This window comes from Trematosphaeria pertusa, assembly GCF_010094035.1.
Source record: "Trematosphaeria pertusa strain CBS 122368 unplaced genomic scaffold BU26scaffold_6, whole genome shotgun sequence".
Classification (NCBI taxonomy): domain Eukaryota; kingdom Fungi; phylum Ascomycota; class Dothideomycetes; order Pleosporales; family Trematosphaeriaceae; genus Trematosphaeria; species Trematosphaeria pertusa.
Window position 1 is genome coordinate 2304114 of NW_022987217.1, and position 19185 is coordinate 2323298.

Here is a 19185-nt window from a genome sequence, read left to right on the forward strand (position 1 = left end):
GTTCTTCATGACCACGAACGGCTGGAGATCAGCTACATCCGCTCGCCGCCCAGGATCTTCCGCCTGTGTCAGCATCAGCGCCTCAATATTGAACGTGCTGACTCTCTTCCACCTGAATTCTGCCATCTATGATATGAGACTGCCATTACTCAACCTCATGCCAGAATGCCAATGATGCTGTTGATCAACGGGGCCGGAGTAGAGATGTCCTTGGACACTGCTCGATGGAGGCATCTGTACGAAGCGCCAAGGCGGGAGTTACCATCAGCGGAAGTGAGTTACGTGGCCGTATGGGTTAAGACATGCCGCTTCCGACTGGAAACCTTCAGAACGGATGCTTCGCAAGTATGTAGGGACTACCCACGCTTTCCCCACACCAGGCATATAAAAGTCGGCGTGATTCTTCTCTTCGCCCCATCAACCACAGTTTCTTCTCATCTTGCAAACGATCGCTCCAACAGACTCCTATCCTTTCGACTCTCCTCCCAGCCGCCATGCAGCTCAAAGCCCTCGCCATCATCGCCGCCTTAGCGTCCTTCGTTGCTGCCGTTCCTCCAGCCCCGGCCGGCCTCGTCCTAGAGACACTTGATGAGCGCCAATGCACTCCCTGCTGCCGCACTAATTGCTGCACGAACTGCTGCGACCTCGGGAACTGCGTTGTAAGTTCGCTACATGAGAGAGTGCTGCATGAGAAGAACCTGATGATTGTGTAGGACTTCTCTTGTTGCGGTTAAGCCATGGGCGGGGAAGCTGCGCATCGCCGAAGAAGACCGGGCGACTGTTCGGATTAGCATAAATGAACATCGCGACAAGATGATGGCATCGTTGGATACGCTCGTTACCTTCTAGAAGAGTGAATTTGAAATGAAGTCCGTTGCATTTGCCTAGCTGGCACCGTCTATATTCGTCGTGAAACTTCTTACGCCTTCCCGCTGCTTCCACAGATATCCATCCATTTCTCCGTCTCTTTCTGCAATATCTCTATACCCTGATCAACCAACTTCACAAGTGGCATAGCCGCTGCGTTCTTTCTCAGGAACTCGTTCCAGACTTCCAGTAAAAGCTTGTTCACATTAAGCTTGATGGCGCCGTTTTCGATGCACTTCATCATCACCTCCGGTGGAAAGTCGTTCGTGCCGTGTAGTGCGATGAGAACGCGGTTGTTGATTTGCTTGTTGATGGAGGCGAGACGATCAAAGTGCAACTGGCCGGGCTTGGGGCCTGAAGGACCGTAATCGCCGTGGATGTTGCCTATTGAGGGTGCGAGGATGTCGATACCGGCAGCGACGAAGTTGTTGACATCTTCGGGCGAGGTGAATAAGGCTGTGATGGGTCAGCACCTAGCCTTTGGAAGCCTCCCGCAGCACATCGAATGCTGCCCACTTACCTTCCAGATCTCCTGTATCCGCAATTCCGTCCTCGCCTCCCTCTATCCTGCCGCTCTCTGCTTCTACCGCAATTCCTCTATCGTGGCACTCTTTCGCTAGGATCCTCGTCTTCTCTAGATTGTCTTTCTCCCCGAAATGTGACATATCCACCATCACCGAGTCCACTGGCAACGTGGCAATAATCTCGCGGATGTGCTCCACATCCTGCGCATGGTCGATATGTAACGAAAGAGGCACAGATGCAGACTTCACAGCGGCAGCCGCAGCGTGTGCTAGGGTCGGAAGTTGTTTGAGGGTTGAGGGGAAAAGCTGGATGATCAGGGGTGAGCGCTTTGCTTCTGCGGCGCGGACGAGACCCGTAAGTTGTTCAATGTTATAGCTAGACGCATCAGCAGATGTATGGAAGATGGCGAGATACATCGTACGCAATTGCTGCAAGGACACCATATTTGCCCTGTGCGGCACCTTTCAGAATAAGCAGCGTGCGATTGTCCGTTAAGGGTGCCATTGCGCGTGGTCGGACAGTGTTACGGAACCTAGAAACGGTAGAGGGTGGGAAGCAAGAGTTGTGGTAACGGCAGCGGAATTGCAAAAAGAAAATCGCATGATATCAGAAGTTCGGAATGCATGCGGAACGCCGGAATGGCGGCCTGTCAGGTTCCGACGCCGGATTACGATAAGAGGGATAGTCGGTGGTGAGCCGTGGGAGTGCGTCGAGACGAGGGATGAGCCAACACGCGAGGTGATCGCCTTCCCCGCTCGAACCCCATCCGAAGGCCCCGCATTGTAACTGACTCGTCTTTCAGCTCGTGGTAACAAGCTCATGGTTCGTGTTTGGGTTCCACGTTGCGAACACCCTGCGCTGACGCTCGCAACTCGGCAGCGCAGATCGCGGGTCCATTACCGATGTTACGACAGGCTATTTGATAGGACTTCAATGGCTGTGCCATCGCCTCGGGGATCCCCTGAGCGCCCTGGTGATTGAATTGGGATTCGCTTTCCGCTTACGATTCTGCTCTCCAATAGTTTGCGAGGTCGTCCAGCAGTGTCTTTGGAGGAAATCTTGTGATCTGGAGAGTCCTCTCGAGAAGTTGCAATATGGCCCTCTGCTTGGAAGGCGTTTGAACACAAAGTCCCGCTGATGCAATGTGTCAGTATTGTTTCTACTAGGAAGAAGAAGGCATCAGGGGCACAGAAGGGTTGCTGCGTGTCTACAATGATGTGCAGCAGTCCGCTGGATAGACTTACCTGCATACAGAGCCTGATAATTCACGAATGCGCTCGGCAAGTCTCTCTCTTGATGCATCATAGCAATACCGCAGATCGTCTCAACGCTCTCGTCTAGCAAGCGCTGCCGCTGTCGGAAGGCTTGCATACCACCCATGGACGGCTGATTAATGAGTACGACGATCCGTGCGAAGTGGAACATCTGTATGGCCCCAGCATACGAGGGCGGGTGGATCCATATTGGTACAAACATCCCGGACTCGGGCGTAGACAATGTGTATATAGGCTTGAAAGCTGGTGGCAGGATTTGATACCAGTCGTCAAGTGCTTGCAGTAGTTTGTCACCTTGGTCGATTCGGATATTCATATCGTAGTGCTTCTCAGTCGCGGCGAAGTCGACACATCTAGCGGAGATGTACACAATACGCGTGGCCAGCTCATCCGGAGATAAATCCATCAACCGCTTCGTGGGCCTCCAGATAGTAAGCGTTCGTCGACTTTCTCGGAAAGCTACCCAAATATCTTGCCGCAGCCATGCCCACCAGACCGCCTTTCGTAAGCAGTCTTCCGATTCGCCATTATTGCCTTGGGACCGCTGAATCCAGAAGATGCCTCTCAGATGTCTCTCCCATCCTCCATCGCTGTATTTTCCTTGGGCGTCGAACATCTCGTAGGTGCTGATTAAAATTGCTGTTGAAATTATCTCGCCTGATCGCGTGTATGACGGATATAGAAGGTTTTGCGATAGATAGTGGAGTGTCTCGTAGTAATACTGTGTGGCGACGTGGGAAAGCTGAGTCTCTATCCCATTAGAATCGTGCGCGCCGGAACTGGAGTGTGAAACGTCAGCATTGAGACGGTTCGCCTGTTGTGGTGGGGATTCCGAATGAAGCGCCATATGCCGAGCTGCAACTGCGAGCAAAGACTTCAATAGGCCAACATTATGAACCGCGAGCCGAGGAACGACATTTGAGAAAGGCGCGGACGGGTCGAAGAGATCCAAGACGGGCCCGACCAGATTGATATAATGCTGGAAGAGCCCAAGCTCATCATTACTCAGAGTAATGACGTCTTGCGAGTTCCAAGGCTCCTGAGAAGACGACTCCAATGCATGGTTCTGGTCCGGTGACTCAAGTGTGGGGTCTACGTGGGACTCCGGCGCTGGGCTCTGCCTTCTCGAAAGACAAACTTGGTCGAAACCCAAGTTGTGCTTCTCAATGTTGTTGATGGCGTCCTCAGCAAGGAGGTCGTACCATTCGAAGGGGGCGGAGTTGGGTGATGGTAGACCGGCCGAAAACGTCAACGGCGAAAGGTCAAATCGTAGCTCAGGGGAGTGGATGAACAGCTGTGGGTCAATACCCTTTGCGATTGAATTCTGGGCCCCGGGAGAGGTAAGGCTATGCGATGTAGGAGCGTGCACAGGAGTTGCCTGCTGGGAAGCGGCTTCTTTGCTCGCAGTAGGCGGCGCTGTGATATCGATGCTGGGGTCGTATAAGCACTCCCTGTCGGACTTGAAGCATTGCCGGCAACGAGGCTTGCTCTCGTCGCACTTGACCCTTCTCTTGCGGCATGTCAGGCTAGCTCATGTCAGCACACGGACCTCCCTTGACGATCTTGCTATTGGAACTGTAAAGACAAATCTAGGGACGGGATTGGAGACATTGACGCGCATGCATGTTGCAGCGGCAAGGCTGAGCTTACCAGCCTGTTGTGGTCCGGAGACCGCGTGCGCGGGAAGGACGAGGCTTGCGAGGCTTATGAACGCCTGCTGGTGGTGCTGGCATCGTAACACGCATGTCACATACTGCTTCGTCTTCGTGACGAGGAAGCCGGAAGTGTTCGCTTCGAGGAGGATGAGACGAAAGACCTGGCGCCGATCCATTGTCCATTGGAATTCTGGTCGCGGCATCTATCCGATGCGGGCCGAGGTCGAAGACTCGGCACTTCTAGTGCGGCACTCGCAAGCGGAACGACCCCGCGTGATACTGGGCACATTAACATTCATTGCAGACGCTGGTGTAGACCTCGACATGAGAGAGTTGGATGGGTGCGAAAGCCTCCACATTTCCAGTCCGGAGCTGCTGAGTCAGCAATCCGAAACTTAAACCGCTCCAGCTAACCTCCCCTCCCTCCGAACCCTCTTCGACCTTAACACTCATCATCAAATAGGAAGGATTCATCTTGACACTGTAGGACACGCCTTAGTCCTTATCTGTCGCTACGTAAGCTGCACCAAAAGTCCGGAACGCCCCCTCTCCAGTCCGAACTTGGAACCTGGACGGAATCCAACCACCACCGACATCTACCAGGCACCGACGATACCTGCCACTGGGATATCGATACCGGTCGTATAGCTAGCACCATCTGACAGCAGATATACGTATGCGCCACCGAGCTCCTTAGGGTCCGCCAACCGAGGCATCCCACCATAGTATTGCATCTTGAGGTTCCAGTCCGCCGCCTTCTCGACGTAGTAGGTCATCTGAGTCCTGACGAAGCCGGGAGAGATGGAGTTCACTCGGATGCCATGCTTGGCCCACTCCATGGCAAGCGTGTGCGACATGTTCCGGACGGCGGCTTTCGTGCCGCCATAAGGAGCAGAGGGAGCAGCGCGGTTTGGTCGGTACGACGTCATGGACGCTGTGAAGACGATGGACCCCTTGATGCCGAGCTCAATGAACTTCTTGGCAACAGCTGTTGCGCAGAAATACGCACCGAAGACGTTGAGATTGAATATCTGCTCCAATTGAGGCCGATCGAAGTTTAGCGCCGGCTGGTGCTTCGTCATTCCCGCGTTTGCAACTAACCCGTCTATGCGGCCCGATTGTCCAACCATCTGATCAACAGCCTTGGTCACACTCTCTTCTGATGTGACGTCGCAGTGGAGGTAATGCAGTCGCTTGGGGTTGGCCTTTTGGAGAGCTTCGAACTCCTCGCCGGGCTCGAAGAGGTCGAGTGAGTATATCTCAGCAGCATCGTTGGCGAGGCAGACTGTCGCAATTCCGAGACCGATACCGCGATTCGCGCCAGTTATGGCAATGACTTTATTGCGCAGTGTAATCTTCCAGTCATGGTCGGAGCCCGGTTCTGTCGACAGATAGACTGGGTTTGGTACTGATTGCTCGACTTGCGCGCCGTTTCCGTTTGCAACGGCATTAGATGCCACTGGGGCCTCTTGTAGTGCGATCGCAGAAGGGGACATTGTGAGGAGGGGCTTTGGAAAAGCGTGGGAAAATGAAGCAAGGTTGGAGAAGGTGAGGGCTTTGGTTGATCAACACCATACCGGGGCCCGCAAGGCCTTTAATAGACGGCCCAGCGACTCCAACTATACCGGGTGGCAAGAAGGCAATTTGGGAAGGAGTCCAAGGGGCCATTTGGAGTGTTATCTCGCGAACTAGCGGACTGAAAGGTCACAAAGACCCTTCACAAGGAACCGCGAGGAATCCGGCCAAACTGTGCCCGAAGCGAGCATGTGCCCGAGGCGACGCGTTTGAGAGCCTTTGGGAAAGGTTCTGGTACGGGCGAACCTTCGTTTATTGGTGCGACCTCGCGTCGAGACACACTGTCGGCTGAGGTACGATTCGCCCTTCGCCTCGGTTCGAGCCCGAGATGACACATCCTAGTCTTAGGACTAAGTAGCGCAGCAGATCCTGGCCGCTATTGCGCCGCTCTGGATTTTTGCACGCAAACTTCGAAGGCGACAGGGTTTGCCATGTGCGGAGGTGCATAAGATGGGGTAAGCGAGGGTAGGGCCGGAAAGAATCCGGGCCCTCTAAGCTCCTTTCATTGACTACCACTAGACGACGCTTCAAGTTGTATAAAATCCACCGATATCCCATCATCATGGGCACCGACCAGACGCTCGGGTTATCAGCTCTTCGTTCACTCAATCCGCTTTTGGGACCTTGAACCTTTGTTCCGGACCCCATCCAACAACGATGTCCTCGACACCACAGTCGTTCGAGACTCACAATATTGATGCCAAGGTGATGGATACGACGAAGCACTTGGAGGTCGCACCTGGCCTTCAATGGACATCTGAAGAAGAGAGGAAGCTGTTGCGGAAGATTGATCTCTACCTGCTCCCCACGATATGGCTCATGTATCTCTTATCCTACATGGATAGGACGAAGTAAGTCCTCCGTGCATTTTAAACGAAACAAGCCACTGACATGGCCTTGAAGCATCGGCAATGCAAAGATCGCTGGCATGGCCGATGATCTCAAGCTCGATTCTAATCAATATAGTGTCTCTCTGGTTGTGTTCTTCGGTATGTAGCAGGAGCACCCCCTACTTGCTTCATGGACTAACCAGTCCAGTCACATATGTCGTCTTCGAACCTCCATCCAACATGGTCCTAGTCCGAACAAGACCTTCAATTTATTTGCCAGTCATTATGACGATCTGGGGAGCATTGACCTGTTGTATGGCGGCAGTCCAGGACTACTCACACCTCGTCATTCTCCGTGTTTTCGTCGGCGTCTTCGAATCAGGCTTTGCTCCCGGTATTCTCCTCATTATTTCATCGTGGTATCAGCGAGAAGAGCAGTCTAAACGCTTCGCGGTCTACATATCTGCAGCTATTCTATCCGGAGCTTTTGGCGGACTCCTAGCCGGGTCCATCACAAGTGGCCTTGACGGAGCCCATGGACTTCGCGGCTGGCGCTGGTTGTTCATTGTGGAAGGTGCTGCAACCGTGGGCTGGGCCGTCATCTCAGGTTTCTTACTTCTCGACTTTCCAGCCAACACCAAGAGGTTTACCGACCGGGAAAGGGCGATTGCTATCGCCCGCTTACAGGAAGGCGGCGTTGTCACGCGGTCGCAAGATGAACCCAGGCTCGGAAAACGCAAGTCTTTTCTCGTCGCTATAAAGGACTGGCGAACAATTGGCTTCATCCTAGGGTACATGGTATGTGCATCCTGTATTTGCCTCTCGTGGCGGTTCTGACAAACACCAAGGCAATCGTCGGCTCCTCCACCCTCTCCTACTTCTACCCCACGCTCGTTCACGGCCTGGGCTATACCTCGACAGTGCAAGCGCAATACATGACCGTCCCAATCTACGCCGTCGCCTTTGTCTGCACCGCTGTCACCGGATACTTCGCTGATCGCATCCCTCAACACCGCGGCCTTATTATCGCCTGCTGGCTCACCTTCTCCCTCATCACCTCAATCCTAGTTTGCGTCCTCTACAACTTCACCGCCCGCTACATCCTTCTCGTTCTTATGGCTGCCGGCCTATGGGCGTCTAACGCCATCTCGCTATCTTTTGCTGGCGCGACGTTCGGAGCACTGCACCCCGAGGTTAGGGCAATTGCGCTTGCGCTAGTCAATGCGATGGGCAATTTGGCACAGATCTACGGCGCATATCTGTTCCCCAGTGATGATAGCCCGAAGTATCTTATGGGATTCGGTGTCATTTCTGGAATGCTAGGCCTCGGTGTGGTAATCTATGTCGTAATGCATGTGCTCACGAGGAGGAAGGAGGGTCTTGGGTGGATCTAAAGTGATGAGTAAACGGCGTCGGCGGGCCCGCTTCCGAGCGGTTCACATGTATATAATTGAGACATGCACCAATTCTATTCATTTCATAAGCAATTTCAATACTTATATGGAAGTGGCATAAGTGCCATTAACATCGACGTGCTTCTCTGCAATTGCTGAGCTGGTATTCTTCGAGTCTGTTGGCTGAATCTTCGTAATCACATTTTGGATCGTCAATATACGTCCATGCCTCATTCAATAGTCGGCTAGCGCTCCAAGCAATCCCGCATAGGAACTGTAATTCCATATCTGAACGGGAATTAATGGGCTTACGAAGTACAATTAAATAGACTTTCTCAAGTACTAGCTATCAACATACTCCATTTATTCTCAGAATTTCCACCAACACGAAAGCTACGCAAAAATAAACAACAATGACAAAACTGGACAGATCCCGCAAAGCATTTGTGCGGCCCCATAAGAAGAGCTACTGGGAATCCCTAGGAGAGATAATGAGTGGTAAGAAGCAAGAACGCAGAGAGCACAATGACCCTGCGCATCATGACCCTGAGCAACATCCTCATACGCCCTCTCATCATGGAAGCTTCCATGAGCCACTGCCGCACCGCCAGGAAGGCTTCGAAGGCACGAGTCATAACGGCGACCATAATCGGAATTTCGGAGAAGATGAAGCTGGTCCGAGGGGCAATGCAACCCCTAGGTCTGGCAATAGCTCTTTTTACGAGGGATCTGGCTCCCCTCACTCTCCTAGCGTACGCTCTGCGGCCTCGGGAGGCCCAGCGCCCCATCGCCGAGGTGGATATGCGCCCTCTGCCTACTCCAATTACTCAGAATCTAAAAATAGTGGGCACAACGCCCCACCCTCCCGCTTCTCGCGCTTCGGAGGCGTGGGGCAGCCACTGCCTACACAAGTGCCCGATACGATGGGACCAGGACGGAAGCCAGGGAGGGGTGAGACGGACCATCACGCGGGACGTGAGGGCATGACCGGGCTGGGGGAACGGGTTAGGGGAGAGGAAGGTCCAACGGCTTATGTGAGTGGCGGAAGAGGAGAGCGTAGTAGAGCCGGCGGAAGTGGAAGTGGTGGTGGAGGTCGTGGAGAAGGGGGTTCGGGGTGGAAGGGGAAGGGGAAGGCGAGAGGGGGTGCGCCCTGGGAGGCGGATTCAGAGGAGGTGGACAATGCGAAAACGAGAAGGGGTAAGTAGAGGAACAGGCCAACTAGGGAGAGCTCAGCCGCTCAGTGCTTTGAGGGCGTCTCGCACACTAAATTGTCAAGGTTGCTTCTTTCGTTGCGTAGCATAGAACGAGGCGGTCCGATGGCCCGGGTGCTCGGGCCCTTGTCAGTTACTCCATGGTGACGGTGATTCATCTCGCCGACGGCAGAAGTGATGGATCGTGGTGCGCAAGGTAGATGTTAAGGCTGAGGTGGGGCGAGAATTTGATGGAAGCGCACGGACCACACTTCTGGGTGTAAAATTACGCTCGGAATTTTCCTCCGCACAACTGCACCACAAATTCACACTCGAACCACCCACAATGGTCAAAAGAAAGCGCCCGGAGTTCTCTCCCCCTCCGCCGGAGACCGGACCGAATCAACGCAAAAGGATCATCACGAAATGGTTCTCCACCACCGCCGAAAGATCTGTCCTCTCCTCCCTCCGCCTGGCCGCCGGCCTCGAACGCCAGAAATACAGTCGCCGCCGTAAAAGCGCCCTATCAATCCGCGATGTGAAAACCGTTTCCCGCCTCGAGTCCGAATATGCGGCGCTGAAGCGCATGAGATTGCACAGGTTGGCGGGGCAGCATCTACGCAAGACGATTGCGAAGGTCAAGAGCTTGAGGGAAAGTGAGGCTGTCCCGAACGGCTTGAAGGTGTTTGATGCAGAGAAAAAGAGTGAGTCGGTGCTGAATGTGCAAGGGAGGCTACTCAAGGTGCAGGCTGTGCAGAAGGCGGTGGATGATGCTATTGAAAAGTTGAAGGCGCTCGCGGGCGTGAGTGAGGGCAATGGGAGCGCGAAGAAGCGCCGGAGTGATGGCGACGATGAGCCTAAGATGCAGAAGAAGGCCAAGCTGAAGGAAGAGGCGGACAGTGAGGATGGAGCGGAGTGTTCCGATGACGAGAGTAGCGACGTGTTTGCGGCATTTGATGCGCGCATTGCTGCGCCGTCGTCGGCGGAAGAAGACAGCGAAGATTCACTCTCAGAAGGCGATCGCCCCTCGAGCGTAGAAAATAGTGACAACGGTGAGGAGTGGGATCTTGGCGACGAGGAAAGCGAGGAGGACCTCTCAAACGGCGGGGTTGCTATCGCCCCGCCGTCTGAGGACGACGAGGACGACGAAGATACATTGGAGCGATCAGAGTCGGAATCGGAGTCGTTGTCAGAGTCGGACGAAGCGATAATACCTATACCAAAGCCGAAGCGTAAAGCGCAAGATGTGGAGAAGCCTTCCACATCCATATTTCTCCCATCCCTGAGTCATGCGGCCTACTTCTCAGGCTCTGAGTCCGAAGCTTCAGATCTCGAAGACCTCGCGCCCAGGAAGAACCGAAGAGGTCAGAGAGCACGGCAGCAGATTTGGGAACAGAAGTACAAAGACAAAGCAAAGCACCTTGCGAAGCAGGAACGGAACAAGGGCTGGGATCCGAAGAGAGGCGCTGTGAACGATGATAAGGGTAGAAAAGGCAAGCGGGCAGGCAAAGGCGGACCGCCGCGCGCGAAAGGAGGGAGAGGTCCAAAATCGAGCGGTGAGAATGCGATACCATTGGGTGCCAGGAAGACGAAGAGGGATGATACGGGTTCACTGCATCCGAGCTGGCAGGCGGCGAAGGCGGCTAAGGAGAAGAAGGTGGATATGACGCCCAAGGGAAAGAAGATGGTTTTTGATTGAGCTAGTGCAGGTCATCATACCTCCGGGGTGTTCTTAGCCTCGAACAGACGACCGATAATCACTTTCTAAGATTTCGATTGTTCAACAACAGTACAGAAATACACGTATGTTTTGTGATAACCATGGCGACGACCGTTCAGTCTCTTGAGTCGTGACAGCTAGCCGTTCGTAACTATCTCTCTCCTTCGGCGCTTATACTAGAACAACTGTTGTCCATGTGGGCTTACACTGCTTCCATAACCGCGTCTCCACCCATCCGATTCCAAGCCGACGATAAACTCCCGTTGGTTCGTCGCGCTCGACAACCATGACATGTAGATACCACGGGCTTGCATTCGCGTCTGGTTCCTTCCGTTCACCCAAATTGAGCAGTATTGGATGTGTCTGTGCGTATCTTGAAGGTTCAGACATGATTCCAGCAGACAGGACAATAACGGCATTCTTCCGACGATCGCGAAACTTCTGCATCGCCCAGGACTTGTGAAGCTTCGACACTTTTCCAACTTTGCAGCCCTCGCCATCGAGGATATCGCACATGATAAAATCGGAGGGGTTGAATAAGTAGTCCCATGCGCGATCGATAGCCTCATACTTTTGGAAATGGAGAAGTGCCATGGTTGTACAGAACACGAGGCATCCGGGATGTCGGGATGCGATGTCGCGTCCGTCGCTATCGAGTGATTGCGCAGGAACCGCCCAGGGATTATGGGGGCAGTTTCTCCATTCGCGATTTGAGATGTCGGCTTCGGGCATGAATCTCATCTCGGGGTATTCCTCGTCAGTCGTCGGTAGGTCTTCTAAGGTTTCGAGATCGACTCCCTTGAAGAACCAGACTTGCTCTTCCTTTATTGATCGTAGTCCATGCATTGGGTCTTGGTAATGGAACTGAACCAGTGTTCCGGTACTTAGCTTATCAAGGAGCGAATTGTTTTCGTAGTGGACTCGACCTTTCCAGGCTGCCCAGCTCCAGCTCGGTATATCACGAGTGTTTGTCCGTCTTTGAGTATGCTCGGAATTCTCCCAGAGCAGCGCTTGAGCCAAGTATCTTTCTGGTAAGCCTGATATCATGTTTGTGTTCATAACCCGAGCGAAACGATTTCCAATACCTACGAAAGCATTCAGAATATCAGAATCGAAGGACAGATTCCGGCTCGTGTACGTGGGTATGGTCGAAAGATACTGTGGCAAATTCCAGCTCCATGGATTCAAAGCAGCTGCAATGTCTCCCAGGTCCTCTTGTCGTGAGAATGTATTGCATTGGAAGTAGGCCTCGAATCTGGTGATGTACAGACGGCGTCGCGAGAGGATTCGCTCCTGGAATGTCCAACCGCGAGAATTCCAATTCGAGTCCATGACTGTATTGTCAAAGTTGTCGACAACGACGCGGGTTTTGGGGTGAAATCGCCTCGTATGATTCCATAGAGGACTTTGTCTGGGGCGGTTTCGGACGCCGGGAAGACCTAGTCCGGGGAGGTTGGGGACGGCGGCTACAATGGTGAAGGAGGCTAGATGGTATATGCGGTCCATGGCTTGGATTTGCGAGTGTTTGGATGATGCATCATCCTGAATGATACAGAGTCGGTCTACCCAAAGGAGGCGATGCCCGAGATCCGCACACAATGTTATGGCATCGAGAATGAGGTCGGGAATGCCTTCGCAACTTTTCAAGGCGCCTTCTGCCATGAGATCTTCGAGGTTCCCGCGTTCAAGTTGGATTTCTTTCGATCCGGAGGATTTCCCCCAGGTATAGCTTAGAGCGGCAAATGATAGATCAGAAGAGCTGTCCATGTTTACGATGCAAAGCCGGTGAGTGTCGATAGCTCGGAAACCCCTCGGCAGGACCATTTGTGGATCATCCACCTGACACTTTGTGCCATGTTGTGACTCACACTGCTGCAACCATTCCCGGCATAGCTTGATATCAATATAGGGAGTCTTAGAACGTTCGACTGCGTCTAAGGTATGAAGGGAAGTTCTGTACTTGATCTCAAGTGGGATACCTAGAGTTGGTTGTGGTAAGCCATCCACGTTCTCCGCCATAGATCTATGGATTCCACGGGCTGAATCTGGTGGCCATTTGATGTTGGGATGAAAGGGCATGTCGGTATGCGAGTCAAGCTCGGGCATGTATTGTGGGAGGTCAGACTTGGGTGGTGCTGTTATGACGACGTAAAGTACGACCTTGATCGTGCGACTCTCGTCCTTCAGTGAACTCCAGTTAGCAGTACCACTTGGATCATCCAGCCGGAGATCTTGGTGGTCAATATGCCGTATCTGCCTTCCTCTTTCCAAAAACCACGGATCGAGCTCCTGATGGGCCGACTCCCCAAGGCAATACGGACCGCAACAAGTGATGTTTGCCAGTAGAAGCCCATCGCAAATTTCCGGGTCAGAGGTTCCGAACCTTGTAGTTACAGCCCTTGCGATCTCTTGACACACAACACACCCATCCCGCGAAAGAAGATCGCCGAGTGTGGAAGAACTCCGCTTGGCAAATTCAAAAGGGTCCCGCAGGCATTGAAAGACGTGTCTTGCATCATGCCATATCTGACAGTTGGCGCATAGGAGAGGATTTGAAGGAATAGTACTGAGGCAGACGCTGCAATCTGTGGGAGCAGTCTGCGATTCGCCGTATGTTCGGGGCGTCTTAGCCTGGCCGAGTGAAAGCGGTTGGGGGCGTCGGGATGGTCGTTTCGGCGGGGCTCGGGTAGAGTCATATGTGCCTTCGATGGGATGATGTCTTCTGTAGACGAGCGACCCGTGTCGAGGAGGGCTCCTGTCCATGATACAGCCGGATCGTAGACAATTCGTGATGACAAAGGCGCAAGCCGTACGCTGGCGGTCACAATTCGGCCATCCCTTCTGGCAGGATCCGTGTAATATGATAGTGGGAACGAGATAAGTGCAGCCGTGGATGGAGATGTATGGGACGCGGATGTTCAGCCTTGTCAGGCCAGTTCATCGGAGAGTCCGTGCGAGCGCGCGAGCTAGGCCAAATACGAGTATCCATCACATGTAGTGACATCTCGCATGGGGCTCTGCTTGGTTCGCAATCTCTGTATAGACGCACTCATTCTTCGTTTAATTGACTCGTGTCTTATATCACATCAGAAGTTGTCTTTTCAGGGGCTCTTGAATAGGGCGGATTTAGGGCGGAGTACCGTGCGCGGGTTTCGGAGGAATTGAATCTAATGTATAAAGGAGAAACGGAAATCGTAAGGCAGAGAAATCGTGAAGTAATATTTGAGCAGTACCCGTGCGGCGTACTCTGCACCTAGCTTACATATGCGGCTTTATGCCGCACTCGCGGCCGCAGCCTGCGCATCCTCGGCCTGCTTATCGATACGCACCAAGGCTGCCCCAACACTCAGCAAAATGTCCATCCCCGCTGCAACGTACACGTGTTCTTCTCTTCTCATATGTGACTAGACCTCCGGCTGATCCATTGTAGCCACCGCGTTTCCGTTCAAGAGGATTCCTTTCCCTTGGCCTTGGATTTTGTTTTCAACCGGTAGGCTGATGGGGGGCTCGTTGGGTGGGTTCACGGTGAGTACTGAGGGGAGTCAGCACACAGAGGGAGAGCAGAGCACGAGCGGACACCACTCACAGTACTCTGTCCCACTGAAACTATGCCTCTTCAATACCAACGTCCACATCTCCGTTCCATCCGGCGCCATCCCATGATAGACATGCGGGTGGAAGCAGTGCTTCTCTTTTACTAGATTCATGACCACCTCGCCCGTCGTCGCGCTTTTAAATGCCCAGCGTCGCCTTTTCACCTCGTCGATCTCGAGGAACATCTGCCCAGGTCCGCCATCGGGCCCTTTGAATGCGACGAGCAGGTTGGAACGCGAGAAATGCTTGAATTGCTCTTTGACGATGAGGGCTTCTTGTTGACGAGCAGTGAAGCCGTGGAATAACGTGAGGCCTGGCGGTGGAAGGGGATGTAACGTAGGAATTATCGGCGCCATTTTCGTGGTAGGATCTCGAGTGAAGAAGTCGGCTGCTGTGAGCTCTGCGCACCGCGCGAAGCACCGCTCATATTTATCTGGAGCTGCGCTGTGCCTCGCCGAGTGTCTATGAGGTTGGCAGGGCTTGGAGCACTGCTGGCCTTGGCCTTTCTTCTTTCCCCATTTGAAATAATGGGGCGGTGTATTCAACGGGTAGGGCTGTGTAAGCTCCGAAGTTTCGTGTTCTCTTTCCGGTCAGAACCGCCGATCATTCAGCCTTGCGGATGGCGTCAGCTCACGCGAAATAAGGATGGTGTGTACTCTAGTATTGTATCGTCGACTATGCCCTCGGTTCGTTGTGCAATAGTCTCCTTTATCTAGGTACATGCATAAGTGGTAGGTTGTGGCCCACGTGATCGGAAAGGTGTGCCCCAGATGCTAGGCAAGATCCGGGAGACTCTCAGGTCATCACGATAGAACTCAACACACGTTGACTTTGTTAATCCACTGATAGCGGATGCATCGAGTGCCGAGCCGTGGGTCTTTCAAGGTCACCTGGCAAGATCTCGTATCGCGAATTACATAAGCATCGTTCCCAACCACGTTCCCCAGCTGAAACACAACCACCGATCCCTCTCTCCACCAGACCTACGGGCGATCTGTCCGGAACGATACCCCTTTTGGAAGACACTCTTCTATGGATGAGTGATATCTTCCACAGCAGGTCATTTTACTGGCTCAGGAGCCATGTCAAAATCTTTCAGCAGGCACGCGCCAACTGGCCCCAAATCGAATGACTAGGCCTGCAGAAGGACAGCGGGACGCCGACAGGGGTGATACTCACGATTCCAAACCTTCGAGCTTCTGGTGGGTGACTTCGGCTTTCGATCGACTGTACCAGGCGCACGTATCAAAAAGACGTTGACGGACCGCCGACGCACGACCAAACGGAGCGAACCCCACCAATGATCCTTGCATGGCATAGGCTGACTTTCAGTAAATGTTAGATCATGCTTCTGCTCCAGTGCGCATGGATGAGAGCCTGGCGGATATGAGCGCGCCTATTTGGACCCGCGGTGATCGCGGACAAAAATCTCCTTTCTCTCTCCCACTTGGGAGACCGCGGCTTTCGCATTTTCATGGCATATCTCAGCACTTCCCAGCCGTATATTCCTACTCGTATAAACGTAAGGGTATGGTAATGAGAAGCTGTATCCATGCGCATTCCAGCATCGGGTTTTCAGGGAGATACGGTTGTCATTTTTTCTGGCCATGTCATCGGTCTCCAGTCCCCTCCTAAGATACCAACATTCAATGACTGGTACCAGTATCAAAATAATATACAGTCCTGCTCAGGCGCCCGTGTATTCTACTCCCGATCTTACACTGCTCCTAAGCTAGCGGCAAGCGTGTAGCTTAAATGGGCCCAAAGCTCACCGCTGGCGGGGTGCTCACAGGTCTTCCTTTTCCATCCGAAAGTATTCGAGATTGTCTGGCTGATATCCCCGTGGGAAACGCAGCAATAGACAACAAATAAAAGCCTACCGACCCTCAATCAACACGCCAATCCGTGAATGCCTCGCGTTGGAATTTCGGCTTGCACGGGCAGTTCACCGGACAACTCATGGAGATGTTGCCATGGTACCCAGCGAAAATTTCCTCAATCTTCGTAGCGAACACTCTATCGCCGTCGCCAGGCCAGCCGTCCGTTGCTGCGGTCACGGCAAACCCTCAGAATACTTAAAACTTCCGCCACCATTCCACCTTCTCTCTCCACCACATTTGCTCTTATCTGGTACGTGCCATTAAGTAACTTCTTCCCGCTCATCTCGCACACGCTGACAGCACACAGCTACAATGGCTAAGCTCTCTCGCGAGAACTTCGCTCCTACTTGCAACACTGCCCGGCGTGTGCCCAGCAAGCTCGCCGCTGCAGCAGAGGCTATTGCTGTTGTCAACCCCGTGCAGAGGCCCCGACCGCCGCCTCTCGCACGCGCGCCGAACCAGTCGGCTACTACGTCAAGTTCTAAGATCCCGGTCCTAGCTGCGTATCGTTTCGCGGCTGGAGAGGCTGAGATCTTTCGTCAGCCCTTCTTTTTCAAGGGGTTCGGACGACACATCAAGCTCTATCCTACTAATTGTTCGCCAGGTTCGGTGTATTTGTCGAAGATCCCCGTGCGAACGTTCGCGACCAAACCCGCAAGCGCCGTCACGAACAAGAGCTCGATCGAGAACGCACGCGCGCAGGCCCCCGCGGAAGGGAAGAAGAAGTCGATGACGGAGCGCAAGTTCGGCCGCACTCCTGGCAAGTCGGAGACTATGGTTAGGAAGTGTCGAACCTCAGCTAGATTGCCGCAAGTCGCCGGTCGACTGTCGAAGCCGTCAAAGCTTCGAACTGCGGCATCTACTGAGCTTGAGGCGACAAGTATTCGTCGGCGCACATCTATTCGCGCGAAGACTACGTTTACCGCCCGGAACAAGACAAAACAGACGCCTGCTCAGTCTCGCAATGCTCTTCCTGCACATAAGCGTGCTGTCAGCACTGTCAACAAGGACGACGTCAAGTCTGCCCAGCTGCCCCCAAAGACTGGTCGCCGGGTTCAGATGTCCAAGCCGACCGCGACTCGCAAAGCTCCAAAGCCGCTCGTTGGTAGTGGAGCGAGGCAGCGTGACCTATCTAAGGCCCGCAAGCTCGAGCGGGATATTGACGACGTTCTGCAAGGTAAGTCATTTGAGGAATCCAATCGCCGCTCATGCTCTCTCTATGCCTTTCAACATGCTAATTGCACCCTAGCTTTGGACGCATTTTCGGCTGAGCAGGACACTCTCGGGCCGCCCCTTCTAAGTGATGAGTACATCGCGAGTCTCGCCGCCAACGCGGACCGTCGATCCTCTGCCGCCTCGTCTGTCACCCTTTCGCCTGATACATCGCCACTTAAGAAGGATGTCCGCTTCGATCAGCATGTTTTCATCCTCCCGACCGATTCTTCTGAAAGTCGATTGCTGGTCTCGCTTCAGCCAGAGCATGATCCGTCAGTCAGGCAGATGGTCAACAAGCGGAAAAGGGATACGCAGAGCACTGGTAGCAAGGTCATGTTCGCTCGGGACCCTCTTACGGGCTCCATCACGCTCCAGAAGGCCTTCCTCTCCCGTTTCACCGCCGTGCAGCGTTACCAGCGGCGGCTGATCGAGGAGCACGAGCAGGTTGAGGCAGAGAAGCCGTTGCACGCCCAGCGCGAGTACGGCAACGCGGAATACAAGGTGTAGCTTGGGGCGACTGGATTCGTTACCCTCGACGATATCGGGAAGACAACAGCACTCTTTGGCGAGAAGTACTGCGTTTACGGAAGCCCGACGATCAAGAGCGAGTTTCCCTTTTGGATCAACTGTCGGGTTCCTCGAGACGTGCCGCCACCGCTTGAGGAGTCTATTGTGCCAGCGAGCTGCAACAAGACTGGTGGCACGCGAGCCCCGGGAGACTTTCTCCCACGGCCGAATACCAACATCGGGTTGGCGTTGGCGATGGTAAAGTCCGGCGAGGCTCTGATTCGATCGCGCGGTCTCGACACCTAGACAAGCTGCATCGCGGGATGCGGCTCAAGACTCATCACTCGCACATTGCGACTCGGCTCCTTTTGCTAAGGGTCTCTGGATACTAGGATGAGGACGCAGCGCGGTCACCAGCCCTTGCCTTCGCTGCCAAGACTTCGTTCCTCAATGGGTGTGGATACATCCCCGTTACAAGATCCTTTCGTCCCCTCTGGATCTCGGCACTACCCTTCGACGGGAAGTCGTCTTTCCCCATCGAAGTGCTACTGCTAGCACGTATCCTGCTCATGGCATCCTGGATCAAAGTTTCTCGCTACCTATTCGGCCCGAGTGGAAGATGGAACGGTATATGGTTTCGGCGGGGTTGTATGACGGTATGGTGGATTTGGGGTTGGTTCGCTTCATTGCGACCTTCATTGACTTCGGTAACGTTCCCCTCCCCACATTTCGAGAGTGCAGTAACTGGCGTATCCTACAGGCATAATTCCATAAATAAAGTCGGGGCGTCCTGGTTTCCAGGGCGGGGCGTGTGGTGGGACTCCGACCATCCCATGAATTCGATATTACTGTTGGGCTGGAAAGACTGACGGAGGATGGTGGATGTCCGATTGCAATTTGTTGTCGTCTCTTCTGTGTTCTGAAAAGATGTCTCCTGCCCAGGTGGAAACTTACCCAAA

At 53.6% G+C, this 19185-nt stretch overlaps 9 protein-coding genes across 9 annotated transcripts; 4 read left to right on the forward strand and 5 right to left on the reverse strand.

Moving 5' to 3' along the window:
* Window positions 1–687: 687 nt before the first annotated feature.
* Window positions 688–2053, reverse strand: BU26DRAFT_301522 (fructose-bisphosphate aldolase). The gene is made up of 4 exons (XM_033821790.1): window positions 1814–2053; window positions 1388–1767; window positions 843–1323; window positions 688–778 (listed from the first exon to the last, which is right to left on the reverse strand). The coding sequence occupies exons 1-3, from the start codon at window positions 1894–1896 to the stop codon at window positions 920–922; spliced, it is 867 nt and encodes a 288-aa protein (XP_033685431.1). The 5' UTR covers window positions 1897–2053; the 3' UTR covers window positions 688–778; window positions 843–919.
* Window positions 2054–2392: 339 nt separating this feature from the next.
* On the reverse strand, window positions 2393–4399 carry BU26DRAFT_530733 (uncharacterized protein; the record flags this gene model as incomplete). The annotated part of the gene is made up of 3 exons (XM_033830980.1): window positions 2393–2526; window positions 2637–4192; window positions 4317–4399. 3 exons carry the CDS (start codon window positions 4397–4399, stop codon window positions 2393–2395), a joined length of 1773 nt encoding a protein of 590 aa, XP_033685432.1.
* A 364-nt stretch (window positions 4400–4763) lies between these two features.
* BU26DRAFT_483439 (NAD(P)-binding protein) lies at window positions 4764–5932 on the reverse strand. Its single transcript, XM_033825810.1, has one exon. It carries the CDS (start codon window positions 5815–5817, stop codon window positions 4918–4920), a length of 900 nt encoding a protein of 299 aa, XP_033685433.1. The 5' UTR covers window positions 5818–5932; the 3' UTR covers window positions 4764–4917.
* Window positions 5933–6416: 484 nt separating this feature from the next.
* On the forward strand, window positions 6417–8146 carry BU26DRAFT_483441 (MFS general substrate transporter). The gene is made up of 4 exons (XM_033825811.1): window positions 6417–6747; window positions 6800–6885; window positions 6935–7524; window positions 7575–8146. The coding sequence occupies exons 1-4, from the start codon at window positions 6554–6556 to the stop codon at window positions 8118–8120; spliced, it is 1416 nt and encodes a 471-aa protein (XP_033685434.1). The 5' UTR covers window positions 6417–6553; the 3' UTR covers window positions 8121–8146.
* Window positions 8147–8341: 195 nt separating this feature from the next.
* BU26DRAFT_301585 (uncharacterized protein) lies at window positions 8342–9520 on the forward strand. The gene has a single exon (XM_033821791.1). The coding sequence runs from the start codon at window positions 8534–8536 to the stop codon at window positions 9323–9325; it is 792 nt and encodes a 263-aa protein (XP_033685435.1). The 5' UTR covers window positions 8342–8533; the 3' UTR covers window positions 9326–9520.
* Window positions 9521–9630: 110 nt separating this feature from the next.
* Window positions 9631–11130, forward strand: BU26DRAFT_518807 (Bud-site selection protein). Its single transcript, XM_033828899.1, has one exon. The coding sequence runs from the start codon at window positions 9657–9659 to the stop codon at window positions 11007–11009; it is 1353 nt and encodes a 450-aa protein (XP_033685436.1). The 5' UTR covers window positions 9631–9656; the 3' UTR covers window positions 11010–11130.
* On the reverse strand, window positions 11106–13916 carry BU26DRAFT_301589 (HET-domain-containing protein). Its single transcript, XM_033821792.1, has one exon. It carries the CDS (start codon window positions 13791–13793, stop codon window positions 11202–11204), a length of 2592 nt encoding a protein of 863 aa, XP_033685437.1. The 5' UTR covers window positions 13794–13916; the 3' UTR covers window positions 11106–11201.
* A 314-nt stretch (window positions 13917–14230) lies between these two features.
* BU26DRAFT_550563 (uncharacterized protein) lies at window positions 14231–15170 on the reverse strand. Its single transcript, XM_033832062.1, has 2 exons — window positions 14617–15170; window positions 14231–14562 (listed from the first exon to the last, which is right to left on the reverse strand). The coding sequence occupies exons 1-2, from the start codon at window positions 14978–14980 to the stop codon at window positions 14435–14437; spliced, it is 492 nt and encodes a 163-aa protein (XP_033685438.1). The 5' UTR covers window positions 14981–15170; the 3' UTR covers window positions 14231–14434.
* Window positions 15171–16479: 1309 nt separating this feature from the next.
* BU26DRAFT_301628 (uncharacterized protein) lies at window positions 16480–18420 on the forward strand. The gene is made up of 3 exons (XM_033821793.1): window positions 16480–16754; window positions 16812–17681; window positions 17754–18420. Exons 1-3 carry the CDS (start codon window positions 16598–16600, stop codon window positions 18224–18226), a joined length of 1500 nt encoding a protein of 499 aa, XP_033685439.1. The 5' UTR covers window positions 16480–16597; the 3' UTR covers window positions 18227–18420.
* Window positions 18421–19185: the final 765 nt, after the last annotated feature.

Excerpts from the sequence above, each read along its gene's own strand:
- BU26DRAFT_518807 (XM_033828899.1), top strand. The coding sequence starts at position 9,657 with ATGGTCAAAAGAAAGCGCCCGGAGTTCTCTCCCCCTCCGCCGGAGACC.
- BU26DRAFT_301585 (XM_033821791.1), top strand. The coding sequence starts at position 8,534 with ATGACAAAACTGGACAGATCCCGCAAAGCATTTGTGCGGCCCCATAAG.
- BU26DRAFT_483439 (XM_033825810.1), bottom strand. The coding sequence starts at position 5,817 with ATGTCCCCTTCTGCGATCGCACTACAAGAGGCCCCAGTGGCATCTAAT.
- BU26DRAFT_550563 (XM_033832062.1), bottom strand. The coding sequence starts at position 14,980 with ATGGCGCCGATAATTCCTACGTTACATCCCCTTCCACCGCCAGGCCTC. Across the intron at positions 14,563-14,616 it reads TTTCAGTGGGACAGAGTACT|TACTCACCGTGAACCCACCC; the intron begins GTGAGTGGTGTC and ends GACTCCCCTCAG.
- BU26DRAFT_483441 (XM_033825811.1), top strand. The coding sequence starts at position 6,554 with ATGTCCTCGACACCACAGTCGTTCGAGACTCACAATATTGATGCCAAG. Across the intron at positions 6,886-6,934 it reads CTCTCTGGTTGTGTTCTTCG|TCACATATGTCGTCTTCGAA; the intron begins GTATGTAGCAGG and ends TAACCAGTCCAG. Across the intron at positions 7,525-7,574 it reads GCTTCATCCTAGGGTACATG|GCAATCGTCGGCTCCTCCAC; the intron begins GTATGTGCATCC and ends ACAAACACCAAG.
- BU26DRAFT_301522 (XM_033821790.1), bottom strand. The coding sequence starts at position 1,896 with ATGGCACCCTTAACGGACAATCGCACGCTGCTTATTCTGAAAGGTGCC. Across the intron at positions 1,768-1,813 it reads GGTGTCCTTGCAGCAATTGC|CTATAACATTGAACAACTTA; the intron begins GTACGATGTATC and ends TGATGCGTCTAG. Across the intron at positions 1,324-1,387 it reads GGATACAGGAGATCTGGAAG|CCTTATTCACCTCGCCCGAA; the intron begins GTAAGTGGGCAG and ends GACCCATCACAG.
- BU26DRAFT_301589 (XM_033821792.1), bottom strand. The coding sequence starts at position 13,793 with ATGGACAGGAGCCCTCCTCGACACGGGTCGCTCGTCTACAGAAGACAT.
- BU26DRAFT_301628 (XM_033821793.1), top strand. The coding sequence starts at position 16,598 with ATGGTACCCAGCGAAAATTTCCTCAATCTTCGTAGCGAACACTCTATC. Across the intron at positions 16,755-16,811 it reads ACCACATTTGCTCTTATCTG|CTACAATGGCTAAGCTCTCT; the intron begins GTACGTGCCATT and ends GACAGCACACAG. Across the intron at positions 17,682-17,753 it reads TATTGACGACGTTCTGCAAG|CTTTGGACGCATTTTCGGCT; the intron begins GTAAGTCATTTG and ends ATTGCACCCTAG.